This window comes from Arvicanthis niloticus, chromosome 15 (assembly GCF_011762505.2).
Source record: "Arvicanthis niloticus isolate mArvNil1 chromosome 15, mArvNil1.pat.X, whole genome shotgun sequence".
NCBI lineage: Eukaryota > Metazoa > Chordata > Mammalia > Rodentia > Muridae > Arvicanthis > Arvicanthis niloticus.
The window spans coordinates 54054507-54068419 of record NC_047672.1 but is presented as its reverse complement, the minus strand read 5'-3'; the positions used below and the strand labels follow the sequence as shown (position 1 = coordinate 54068419).

The window sequence follows — 13913 nt, the reverse complement described above, 5'->3', positions numbered from 1 at the left end:
CCTTGTAATAACTTACTATCTTTGTTTTACTAAAAGACACATGGGGATGGGGGCAGTGGCTAAATTACTAACTCAAAGTCACAAAGCAGCTGAGCTGAGATATACACTGAGGATGGTGTGGCTCCAAAATGAGATTCCTCACTTCAGGGTTATCCTGTCGGGGGGGGGGGGGGGGGGGGGAGAATCACAGTGGGATCACAAGCTGATTTGGAATCTAAAAAGAAAAAAGAATTTCAGAAATGCTTTGAGTGAGCTTGGGGTGTTGGAAACGTGACTTTTACTAATCCCCCAACACACACACACACACACAGATGATGGGGAGACTCTATGATGATAATTTGGATGCTAAAAAAGATCTATCTGCCAAGAATTCTCACCTAGGAGGATGGGGAGAAAGAAGACTCCAGCACAGATTAAAAATACTTTCGTCTGTGAGAGAGACACAATGGGTGGCCATAATGAGAAACACAGAGTGAATACTTTATGTTAAAAACAAAAGTTAACCTTTCTATAAAAGGAATGCTGAAAGAACCAGTAGAGTGTAAATCTGGGAAAGTCATATGGGCTCTAAGTCAGGAGAAATAGAAAGTAAGCCTTGTGCTGGGTGCATGCTTCACCCTTGGGCCTTGCTTTCTTAAACTCTCAATACCTGATGCTGTGGGCTACTTAAGTTTCATTCTATGGATGGAAACAGGAAGTATAGCGCTTGACACTTGGACACTAAGTCTGGCTCTGGAGCCTTCTCTCTCTCTCTCTCTCTCTCTCTCTCTCTCTCTCTCTCTCTCTCTCTCTGTGTGTGTTATATTAAGTTTGTGTGGAGTGGCGAGTATGTATGTGTGCATGAGTGCATGCACGTATGGTGTGAGTAGTTTGTCGTGTGTGTGTGTGTGTGTGTGTGTGTGTGTGTGTGTGTGTCTGTCTGTCTGTCTGTCTGTCTGTCTGTCTCTTGCTATGTAATGTCAAGCTACTCTCGAACTTAGAATTCTCCTGTTTCTGCCGGTGTGCCGGGGTGGCAGGTGTGTTCTAACACCACTTGCCTGGGAGCCACAATGTAAACAAGCAATTGGCCGCTTGTTTTGAAAAGATGTCTTTTGAAAAAAAGAAAAGAAAGAAAACTTGAAGCAAAAAGTATGGTTGTAGAAAGAGATGTGACTCTCTCAATCCTCAGGCAGAGGAGGCACAAAGATCAAACTGAGACTTAAACAGAGTACAGCAAATGAAACAAGAGGCCTTAGAGGAAGTGGAAACAACAAAGAAACCAAACAAGCTGGGAAGAAGGCACGCCCTGAGAGAAGGCACACAGGTCTGTGAAAGGGGTGCTCCTCATGTGCCAGGCCAGAGATGTTTGCTGATGTCAGACAGTTACTGACAGGAAAAGAGGGACAGGACATGGATGACCCACGACACAAACCAGGACCTCTGTCACCTAAGCCCAGCAGGTCCCAGCCAGGCCATCTGCAGCCATCTCTTACGCCCCTCCGCTCAAGCACCAGTGAAGATGTTTCCTGTTCCCTCTACTCTGCTCCATGATGAGTAATGGAACAGGCTTTTACTGTAGCAGATTCCAAAGACTTCAACACACCCATTCGGATTGCTGCAGGGAAAAAAGTCAAACTTCTCAAAATTGCTACCTGTACAGAAATAAACATACATGGGGTTACCCTGCTTCGGGTGTAAAATTCATGCTTCTAATGGTTCCAGGCCTGTCATTTCCTTAATAATCTCCAATTTTCAAGTGGGCATATTTTGAATGTAAAAAATTCTTTTCGCCTCTATTCAGACATGCCAGTACACTTGGGCTTTAGTCTGAGCACAATTCATCCGGCAGCACATCAGCAACAACAAAAGTCTACAAAACAAACAGCAGATCTACCTGAGCTGGAAAGCAAAGACCATGGAAAGAAAATGAAACGAGCCGAAACCTGGCTCATTTTTACTTTTGTGTTTTCAAAACTTAAAAAAGATATACGATTTTAATAAAAACAGAGGCAAAAAAAAATTTTAAAAACCTCTGGTGGTCAAAAATTCCAGACAAAATAAAGATGAATGTGAAAATGAAGAGAAAAATGAGTAAAGAGGGTTTGCCCAGGTCTCTAACCGATTTAATGGAAGTACCTGTTAAATTTTCATAATTTTATACTAATTTGAAAACAACCTGAATTAAGATAAGGATGAACGTATGTAAGTGCATGTATGTGTGTGTGGTGTGTGTGCACGTATGTGTGAACATGCATACACAAACGTCAGAGGAAGATGTCAGGCACCTGCTCTACCTACCATTCCCTGGCTTCTTCCTTGAAGACAAGGTCTCTCAGTACCTAGGCTGGCAGTCAGCAAACCTTCCTGATCCTCCTGTTTTCTGGCCCCCACCACACTGGAATGACTGCCATATGCATAGCTACCCACGGTTCTTTACATGTATGCTGGGGTCTGAAGTCACACTGCCATCTTTGCACAGGAAGCACTCTGACCCACTAAGCCGTCTCTCCAGCTCCAATATCTACACACATTTTAAAATGAGGTAAAAATGGAAGCCAGCAATGGGTGCTTAGAGAGAGAAGGCATTTCCATTCTTCACACCTCATAATAATGAATTCGGCCATGCAGTCCGATTTGAAGGCTCATGGTGAAATTCTACCCCTAGTTCTGTGGGGTGGACCATCAGGAAGAGCCCTCAGAACAACGTTACCTCATCCTCTGCACATAGGCAATATCATGATGGAAAACAAGACCAGTGAGTCTCTGTGTTTCCTTGCTCTTCTGATTTCCTGCTCAATTTTTCAGTGAATAGCAGCTGGTGAGGTGCTAGACAAAGTGTTTGCTCTCAGCAGGATGTTACTGTGAAAGCCAGCTCAAGCTGCTCAACAGGAGGGCAGGCTGACCAACCCTGGACACAACAACAGTGAGTCTTGATTTCCTTTGTCCCAAAAGTAAAAGATGTCTGAAAAAATGGAATCTACCTATCCAACTGAGCTGGAATTCTACATGGATGCCAAAGAAGCTATCTTCTGTAGAGCTGGGCAAATAATGTCACCTACCCGTACTACACTACTCATTTGTCTTTGGAACACTTATGGTTATTGTAATTATAAACCAGACCCAACATGCATTACATATTCTGCCAGTGGCAACTTACAATCAACAGGAATAGGTTCACATGTTGCAGGCCAAAATACCAATATGGTCTTGATACTTTCATTAACCCCAACTTCAAATAGTAAATATTTGACATCTGCTTGCATTTTCACCACACTGTCAAGTATATAGGAACATGGCAAGTATCCCCCCTACATCTGTCCATGAGTGTCTCAAAGCTTGTCATCTTTGTGCCTTTCAGCTCTTTGCTCAAAGTCTCTTCACAAACCTTACCTGTTCAACAAAATGTTAGTGAACAACCTCTCTTGAATAAGTAGTGACAACAGCACAATATAAGTAGAAAACAGAGAGGTAGGTAATATGTACACACTGAATCAGGTGTAAAACACAACAGTTTCCAATTTCTCCAGAGTCAGTCTGTCCTTCCTTCCTTCCTTCCTTCCTTCCTTCCTTCCTTCCTTCCTTCCTTCCTTCCTTTCTTCCTTCTTTCCTTCTCTCTTCCTCCTTTTCCTTCTTCTCCCTCCTCCTCTTCCTCTTCTTCTTCCTCCCCCTCCTTCTTCTTTTCTTCTTATTGGGTGGTGGTGGTGGTTTGTTCTGAGACAATATTTCTCTGTGTAGCCCTGGCTATCCTGGAACTCACTCTGTAGACCAGGATGGCATCACACTCAGAGATCTGCCTCCTGAATGATGGGATTAAAGGCATGTACCACCAACCAGCTTCCAAGTTTTTCTTAACAATCTCAGATAATATCAAAATATATTTGTAAAGCATACATAAAATCAAAGCTTTGCTTTAGAAGATGAGAACAGAGGCAGACAGGGAGTCTTAGAGAAACACACTTATTTGCCTTTAATCCTAGCGCTCGAGAGACAGATGTAGGTGGTTCTCTTGAGTTTAAGGCCAGCTTGGTGGATATGGCAAACTCTAAGCCTATCAGAGCTACATTGTCACAAATAGAAATCTAAAAAATACATACTTAAAAAACTGTTCGCTTTGTAACACATACACACAAATACCATTATTCATGGAGTGGAGATGAAAGAATTACACATTAAAAATATAAGCTATCCGTGCTTTAGTATTAAGGGAGTAAGTTATGTGTCCCCTAGTGTCTTCTGAAGTCTTTCCCCAGAAATGAGGAACAAGAATCCAAAAAGTGGGTTTTCTGTCCCTGCTGTTCAGTCCTATATTTGTGAAATCCATACACAAAGTACAGACAAGAGCATACAAGCTCTCCATTTAAGCTCTGACAGACAGCCATGACCTCAGTGAGTGATACTTATTCAGACCAGGCATATTTGCTTAAATAGGGAAGAGATTTTTATTAAATAAAGGAAAGAAACTGGAGCCCACAGAGAGTGGTGTAGCTGAGCTATCTGCACACAAGCAGGGCTACCATCCCTGATGGCTTCAACCAGCTGAGGTCTATCCTGGGAACATCAGTATTTCCCTGAGGCTCCTCTGTCTCATCAGAGATGTACAAGAGAGTGCATGGTGATGGTTTCCACATCTCAAATAGCCAAGCATCTCTGTGCTTATACAACAGTGATTACAGTCAGGGAGCAGCACCTACCTTTCTGAGCTCTTCTTTAGAGCAAGTAAATGAGTGTACCTGATAAAGCAGCAGCCTCAAACACAGGAGACCAAACACACTGTCTTAGAGGTTTCATTGCTGTGATAAAATACCACGAGCAAGGAGCAAGTTGGGGAAGAAAAGGTTTCATCACTGAAGGAAGTCAGGACAGGAACTCAAACAGGGCAGGAACCTGGAGACAGGAGCTGATGCAGAGGCCATGGCCAAGTGCTGCTTACTGGCTTTCTCCTCATGGCTTGTTCAGCCTGCCTTTTAATGGAACCCAGGGCCACCAATTCAGGGGTGCTCTACCCAAATTGGACTGGGCCCTCCCACATCAATCACTAATTAAGAAAATGAAAGTCATCTTCTCAACTGAGGTTCTCTCCTCTCAGTTGACAATAGCTTGTATCAAGTTGGCATGGAACCAGGTAGCACACTCTCTTATGTGTTTCAGAAACTATCTGAACCAGTACAGATGCCACAGAAGTAAACAAAGGACCTGAAGTAGGGGCTTGGAATTCAACCCTCCTGGAGCCAACAGCTTAGGGGGAGCAAACAAAACATCCAAAATGAAGAGAAGTGACTCAAAGTAGTCCTCAGACCCAGGACTGATGGAAAGCCAATTCGATTCATCTACTCATTCTTCTGAGTCTGGAGCTGGGTTTAAAGCAAAGTCCCTGTCCATATCATTGGGTGCTATGGTCACTTTAAATTAGTAAAAGTTTAGGACATTTCTTCTTGCTCCAAAGGCAAAATCATCCCATGCATGCATGACACTGTAGGATGTCCTCATGTACCACCACGGGTTAGAGTCAAGTTTAAGCAAATGCCCACAAGCTGTAGCTGGACAGAGAACAAGCAATTTCTGAATCATCAAATCTTGGACTCTGGCTCCCCACCTCTTGAAGAAGACCAAGAGGCTGCTGTTGGTAGTTACAGTTGACTGGATGCAGCCTGGTTAATACTAACGTTAAAGGTGGTATCTCAATTATTCTTATTACTGTTAACATCCCATTAAAACTAAAAGTTTATTAGACTGTGTTCCACAAAGTTAAGTTGAGGCATTTGTCTCAATAGCATTATTGTCATTATTCTTCATCAAATAAACACCACCTCCTACCATGTGCCAAAGTCCTGCATAAACAGTGGTAAAAATCTACCTCATGTTCCATTCCCCACCTAAATCACTCAGCTAGGTTTCTGTGTATACAGAACTGGAAATAGAGATTCAGAGACATTGGCATATTTAGCAAAGAAAGAACAAAGCCAGTGGCAAGGTATCTTGTCTTTACATTTTGCTTTTCTTGGTATGAATATGTATGTTTGTTGGGGGATCAGGGTCCTGGTGTCACTCCATATCCTATCCTAGCATTGAACCTGCAGCAAGTAATTTTCCTGTCTTAACTTCCCCAGTGCTGAGACTACAGGTTTGACCCACCAGGCCTCTTCAAAGTATCTTTGAAGCTCTGTCTGAAAAGTAACAGCAAACTTGAAAGCCTGACAAACTCTGAGTATTTTAGCAGCATTATTAAAAGTTTAAAAGAGAGTCAGGGAGATGGCACAGTCAAATGGATCTGAGTTCATCCACTCTCTCTAGAAAACCATGAAAAAAAAATACAGCACTGTGGGAGTACACACAGATTCCAGACCTTAGCCCAACTGATGCCATGTTAAAGGCACCATTCTAACCTTAAAACCCAGCACGTAGGCCCGAAACCTGCCAAAACAGGAACAAAGATTAATCCATCACAGACCTGGTAGATAGTTCCAGGATCCAGGAAAGTCCCTATACTAACCTTGTCTTTTGGCTTCTTGTAGTTCTGCTTCTTGCCAACTGAAGTGTGTCAACAAGATATGGATTTTTTTTTTCATAAAAGACAAAGAATTGTGAGGATCTGAGCTGTATGGTTTGTTTAAGTTTTCCTGTGTAGCCACTGGCCAGAAATAAAGAGCTCCTATTCTGCTCCAACTGTGTTCATGTGTGTTGTTCGGTGAGCAGCTGGGGAGGTGCAGTTAGATGAGTTCCTGGACACACACACACACACACACAGACACACACACACACAAAGGGGGGGGGGTCTAGAAGAGAAGCACCTTTGGACACTAGCTGGCTATACACACTAGTCAATGCCTAAGCATGGTGTCTAGAAGTCCCTTTAAAGAAATAACCTTGAGGGGATTTGGCTCTTTCCATCCCCACCTCTTCATTCCAGTTCTGTCTCCATCCCCTTCATCTGGCAAGATCTGGGGCAAGTTAGATAAACAACAATAACAACAATAAAACAAAACAGAGGAGTTGAGATACTAACAGCACTTCTGGTAAAAAAAAAGAACTGAGGGTGATTCCCTAGGCAGCGTTCCTCCAGTCTCAGAGATGAGCGATCCCAAGAGAATAACATTCAACATTGTGTTGTAAGTAACAGATTTCCTAAAAAGAAATAAGGCTGCTGAAGAAAGTAAACGAGTTCATTAAAACCCCAAAGAAATGAACTCTTTATAGAGATTTGTCTACCAATAGATATTGATCTCCGGTGACTAAGCATAATGGTGTAAATTAAAACATTTTAAAATGACATTTGAAGAGTAAAGCCCAGACATATTCATAATTTTATTTTTTTAATTCATTCTTAGTTAATCTAGAAGACATGAGATTCATTATGACATCATCATAGAATAAGAATGGTATAATTGTATTTAAAAAATACTGTTGGGCTGATCTCATCATTGGTCCAATGATCCAATCACAATAGAGGGGAAGAGGGGGCGTGGCAGGGACAGAGCTAGCTTAGGAGAGAAGCTAAAAGCTTATGTCCCCACAGCAGGCCACACAAGCACACAAGGTGTGACACACACAAGGCAGCACACACACACACACACACACACACACACACACACACACACCTTGGCAACCTCTAAAGACCAACCCAAGAACCAGTTTTTTTCCAAAGCAGCCTGGATGATTTCAATATGCAGCAACTGGAAGCTTGGTGGCTTCATCTATAAAAGACCTCAGAGGAAACGATTTCACAGTGAGAGCAACGGCTGCATTTTCTCAAGGAAAAAAAATGCAATATTTGTGCATCATGGGACAACCAGGCACAGATCCCAGTCACAATTCTGATTTTGCTTTCTTAGAAAGCTGCAAGAAAAATGAATGCCACTGAGCCATCTCTCCAGCCCCCTGATTTTGCCTTCTTTGACCCAGCAACCACGAAAGGATCATTTTCACACTCTCCAACAGGAAGAGCTCCTACACAGTCTCTTAAGAACCATGTAATTCTACAATTTCAACAAGCTGAAAAAGAAATACTTCTAAATTTCTAGCCTTACAAAACTGTGGTGAATCCGGCTTCAGGGCAAAAGCGAGCTTATACTTAATTCCTCTCTCTCTCTCTCTCTCTCTCTCTCTCTCTCTCTCTCTCTCCCTCTCTCTCTCTCTCTCTCTCGTTTTAAGAATAAGACTCCAGGAGCAGGAGAGAAGCTCTATGGCTAAGCACAACGCTGGATGCTCTGACAGAGGACCGAAGTTGGATTCCCAGCACCCACATGGCAGACAGCTCACAATCATCTGTAACTACAGTCCCAGGGGATCTAATGCCCTTTCTAGACTACTGCATAAGGCTGCACAGACATGTAGGCAAAACACTCAAATATATATAAACTAAAATAATTTTTAAAAATTAGAAGAACATAAATACAAATAAAACTTTTGATATGAAAATATAACAAACTGTGGGAAAAATAATTCAGAATGAAAACATCAGGTAATTAAAAAAAAAAAGAAAAAGAAAAGAGAAACAAAAAAAAAAAAAGAGAGACTTAGACCTACCAACAAAAACTGAGTGAACTCTGCGTATGTAAGGTGTCTTTTTCTTTCTTTTCCAAAATGTAGTTGCACAAATTCAGAATCCCAGTTAAATGGAATATGTTGATGAATTGTAGTCTGTCCAAAGACTTGTTTGACATCCTCTGAAAAAGAATAAATTTTTGATTAAAAGATAGTTGTGTTCTTTCTTAGATGAATTCAAATGGGCATTCCTACTTGTTATAAAAAACTATGACTGCATAGATCACAAAACTTTGGCAGAAGCAGAAGTCAGAATATTCATGAGAACAGTTGAAATATTAAAGGTAATGACAGAAGTCAGGTAAATTTGCTAAATTTTATCCCATTTATTTGTTTCAAAATATGTAAGGACAGGATTTCATCTTTAGTGGCCATGGTAGTTTGAATGAGAAATGTCCCTCACAGTCTCTCATACTTGAACACCTGGTCCCAGACTGGTGATGCTGTGTGGGGAACTTAAGGAACTTTTAGGAGGTGAAGCCTTGCTGAGAGAAATGTGTCATGAGGGGGTTGGCTGTGGTAGTTGGTTTATATCTTGTCCTCACTTGCTCTCTGCTTCTTGTGTGGAAATAAATGTAGCCATCTGTTGTCAAGCCTTCCCCTCAGATGCAGATCCATCTGGGATCATAAGCCAGAAGCTTTCTTCTGGAAATTGCTTTTGTCATGGTGTTTTGTCACAGCAACTGAAAAATGTCTAATACAGCAGCAGAAAACCCATCCATACACAACAAAGTCGGTTGCAAAGTTTTTGAAAGATTTAGCATCTTTTAACCGAACTGAAGCAATGTTCCACACCCCTGAGATGCCATTTGAGCCGGAGTCTGTTATAAATCTCTCAAGCTGCTCTTGTGGCAAAAGACAAGAAAAAGAAATGGCAAACAGACCTAGTTTTTAACTTCAATACCAACATCCCACCCCACAACCCCAAGACAGGTTTTTTCTGTATAACCCTGACCATCCTGGAATTCAGTCTGTAGACCAGGCTGGACTTGAACTCAGAAATCCACCTGCCTCTGCCTCCCGAGTGCTGGGATTAAAGGTGTGCTCCACCACTGCCCAGCTTAACTTTAATTTTTGGGGGGTGATGGGGGTGAGGTGCTTGACAGAAGTTCAAAAATTGTCCAAATGATTCCATTTCAAGTTATGTTACTCTGTGTACTAGTCTCTACTCATCTCTTCACCCTCAGAAAGTGGCGCTCAAGTGTGGCTTGCTCACTTGTAGAGTATGTGCCTGGCATGGGGGGAGGGGGCAGAATGGTACATGTGCACACACACACACAAACACACACACACACACACACACACACACAAAGTATAGGAAGACTGACACAAAACAACATGAAAATTACTTTTCTATATAAAGCATTATTTTCTTTACTGGTCTCTATCCATAACGAAAATGTACCTTCAGAAGTTGGTGGGTAAAATAAATGAGCATGTTAATGAATTTTATCCTTGTTTTCCCACCTGCTTTAATATATCTGTCAAAGGGGTTCACTAAGCCTGAATCCTTCTCTTTCCCCTTTTTTATCTATGAAGAAAGCAAAAGAAAAATCTAAAGCATCCCTGGCACCTGTTTCTACGGCTTCCTCCAAAGCGCCTCCTTCTACCTCATTATGCCCACAAAACTCCTCCTTCTACCTCATCATGCCCACAAAGCTCCTCCTTCTACCTCATCATGCCTACAAAGCTCCTCCTTCTACTTAGTCATGCCTACAACGCTCCTCCTTCTACCTCATCATGCCCACAAAGCTCCTCCTTCTACCTCGTTATGCCAACAAAGCTCCTCCTTCTACCTCATTATGCCTACAAAGCTCCTCCTACCTCATTATGCCTACAAAGCTCCTCCTACCTCATTATGCCTACAAAGCTCCTCCTTCTACCTCATTATGCCTACAAAGCTCCTCCTTCTACCTTGTCATGCCCACAAAGCTCCTTCTTCTACATCGTCATGCCCACAAAGTTTTCATCCTATGTTTTTAAAGGTTCTGGAAAATTTTACTTGTCATGAACATAGCAAAGCCACCACTGGCATATGGTTGTGTATGTTTGTTTTCACAGAGAAGGTAAGAAAAAAATCAAAATTATGCTGGACATCAATTTTTAAATGGTAGCAAAAAACAAAAACCCTCCGGCTGAACATGGTGAAGACAGTAAAATAAAAATGTCAAAGTACTACCCTCAAGCTGTCTGAGAAAGGGGGGGAGAGGGGGAGATAGAAACAGAGAGAGATAGAGATACACACAGAGAGGCTGGCTATAAAAGAAATAATATAAACCAAGAAATAAAATTTTAAAGGAAAAAAATATGGCAGAGGTTTTCCAAGAAGTGAGGCTCTCAGAACATCTAGGCCAAGAGTCAATAAGGTGAATTAGATTATAAACTCTGTCTGCATTGAGAAGTTTCTGAGTTGTAATGTCTAGGGCTCCAATACCACTAGCAAAGACAGCCACCATGTCTTGGGTGCTTACCAAGTGGCAGGATTATTCTAATGATGGATTCAAGCCCCTTAGCCTGAAGCCAGATTTTCCCTAGCAGCAAGGCTTCCTAAGATAGCTGCAAGTGCCTGTCCAGTACTGTGTTCACACCTCAGCGTGGAGCAGGCCCAAGAGATTCAACAAAACCACCACACCGAATGAGCGTCCACACTCAGACAATAAAGACAGCATCAAAACCACACAGGAACGGTTCCCATACCCTAAACACAGTCAAATTCCTCGACTCTGAGGTGAGCTTCTAATAACAAGCAAGCAAACGCGGCCGTCTAGGGCCCTCAGGTTAGCTGAGGGTTCCTTTCAGCCACACATGACATGGAAATCATTTTAATGCATTAATTGCAGGATGGCTTCCATAACATCTTTTCTTGGCCCTTACTTCATGTTTCATGGAAAGTGACAGAAAACATGAAACAGACAGAATATACAGCCAGTGTATCCAGGAATTTTATCGTCATGTGGTCGGAGGCAGAAGGAAGTCTGGAGAAACCGAAGAAACACATGCTAAATGTTTGGACACTTTTTGAACGTCTAACACTCCTGTAATAAACTCGTATTTATACATACTTATTTACACATATGAGGAGCTCAAATAACTTAAGTTAGTGAATACATTACTAATATGTTTTATTCCAGCCAATCTTTTTTTCCCTAGAGTTAACTATCATCTACTACCTCCTTGAGGTCAGACACAAACACAAAACTCTGAAGCTTTAACCCTAGAGGTAGAGCACTTTCCCCCATAATTCTAGAAAGCTTGACTTCTGAAGTACTGAAAAGTACTTTAAAGCTGCACTTTTTAGCTATAACACAGAGACTTTGCTCAACCCTAAAACCGGCCAACCCTAGTTGTTACAAAAAGATATGTATGTGGGCTGTCTATGTACATTTGTCTAGATTTATTGTACATCTTGTAAGTTCCAAGTAGATTATTAATGCCTTGATGGCACAGGCCCCACTGTCCACATGTGACTCCTCTCCATGGCTGGCATGTGGTAGGCAGAGGACATCTTCTCCCTAAGTAGTTTATCTAACTGAAATCAGTCAGCGAACACTTACAGTAGTTAACAGGTCAGACGGTAGTTTTGGAAGCATGATGTTTTCCGTATGGAAAAGTAATTTCTGCAGTCAGTGGCCAACAGTTCACTGGCTCCTGCTCATCCTGAGTCCCTCTTCTCAGTGACCTTCAGGAGGAGTAATCTCTATGGTATGGTAACCAACCCCCCTAAGTTATCCTGACTCAAGGGTAAAGGACCTTACTTTGCAAAAATCAGCTTACTAAGCTATGGAAAAGATTCATTCGTTGTTAAATTTTAACTCCCCGTGGAAAGCAAATATGCAGCAAATACGCAAAAAGCACTAGGGTAGTTTCCAGATCACCGAGTGCAACAGTCACGTGCAACAGTAGTCATGCATGGACCCTGAAGGACACAGGGTAACCCCATTGCCAAATATTCCTTCCATGGTTCCTGAGAGTGTTAGCTCCTGGGAGCTGCACAGCATAAACACGAGGTAGCCTTCAGAATGTGGCCCAATTACCTGTTTCTTAGCTGTTTCAACACACCAATGTCACCCTAAGATGTGCCAGTTGGCACAGACTCTACATTTCAGTCACTCTCCTGACCTTCCTACCAGAATTATCACTTACACCGTGAAATTGTCAAGCCAGTAGATCAGCCACAGCCAGTGATGTGCAAAACACAGAAGGTCCTTTCTATTTATTGTCCCACCCAACGACTGCTACGAAACCTTCAAAAATCAATTTCTGTCATACTGAAAAGCACACGTTTTTCCCCCCAAATTATTTTGGGGGTCATAATCTGAACTATTTGTTCTGCCTCAACAAAGGGCTTGGAGGTCATTCATTTTCTAAAATCTTTGCCTTCAGGTTTATGAACAGAAGTAATCACTACAAGTGAAAAAAATCACAATAGTTAGTGGTGCTCATCCCTCAGTGGTGCTCATCCCTCTGTGGTGCTCATTCCTCTGTGGAGCTCATCCCTCTGTGAAGCTCATCCCTCAGTGGTGCTCATCCCTCTGTGGTGCTCATCCCTCTGTGGAGCTCATCCCTCTATGAAGCTCATCCCTGTGTGGTGCTCATTCCTCTGTGGAGCTCATCCCTCTATGGTGCTCATCCCTGTGTGGTGCTCATCCCTGTGTGGTGCTCATCCCTGTGTGGTGCTCATCCCTCAGTGGTGCTCATCCCTCAGTGGTGTTCATCCCTCAGTGGTGCTCATCCCTCTGTGGAGCTCATCCCTCTGTGGTGCTCATCCCTCTGTGGAGCTCATCCCTCTGTGGTGCTCATCCCTCTGTGGAGCTCATCCCTCTATGAAGCTCATCCCTGTGTGGTGCTCATCCCTCAGTGGTGTTCATCCATCACTTTGGGAAGCATGAACATGCTGCCCTAGACAGTATCCTCCTTTCAGAGGCACAGATACCTTTTTCATGTAACTGTTTAAGAAGTCTCTCTAAGCTCCACATTCTGCCTTCCATAGGCAAATGGCCTTTACCATAAAAGACTCCAGGAGTTAAAATGTGGGACTCTCCTATGACTAAGCTAAGCCCTCGCCATGTCCAGACCTTTCCAGAATTTTTTAGAGCTAAGCTGAAGGTGTTTTTTTTGTTGTTGTTTGCTTTTTTACATTTACTTATTTTTATTTCATGTGCATGAGTAGTTTGTGGATCGTGTGCATGCAGTACCCATAGAGGCCATAAGAGGGCACTGGATCCTGTGGGACTGGAGGTAGAGACAGCTGTGCGTTCACAAGTGGGTTCTGGGAATGGAACACAGGTCCTGTGGAAGAACAGTACCAGAGCCCTTAATCACTGAGCTGCCTCTCAAGCCCATTACCTGAAGTCTTAGGGAAGAAGAGAAAGCCTTTTTCCCCTCTGCCATTT

General features: G+C 42.5%; 1 protein-coding gene across 1 annotated transcript in view; it reads right to left on the bottom strand.

The window, feature by feature from the left end:
- Positions 1–13913, bottom strand: part of Slc25a13 (solute carrier family 25 member 13) — a 169821-nt gene that overhangs the window by 81448 nt on the left and 74460 nt on the right. Inside the window, exon 5 of the mRNA XM_034519298.2 lies at positions 8503–8642. Within this exon, the coding sequence (XP_034375189.1) occupies positions 8503–8642 (140 nt within the window). The remainder of the gene's footprint in view (positions 1–8502; positions 8643–13913) is intronic.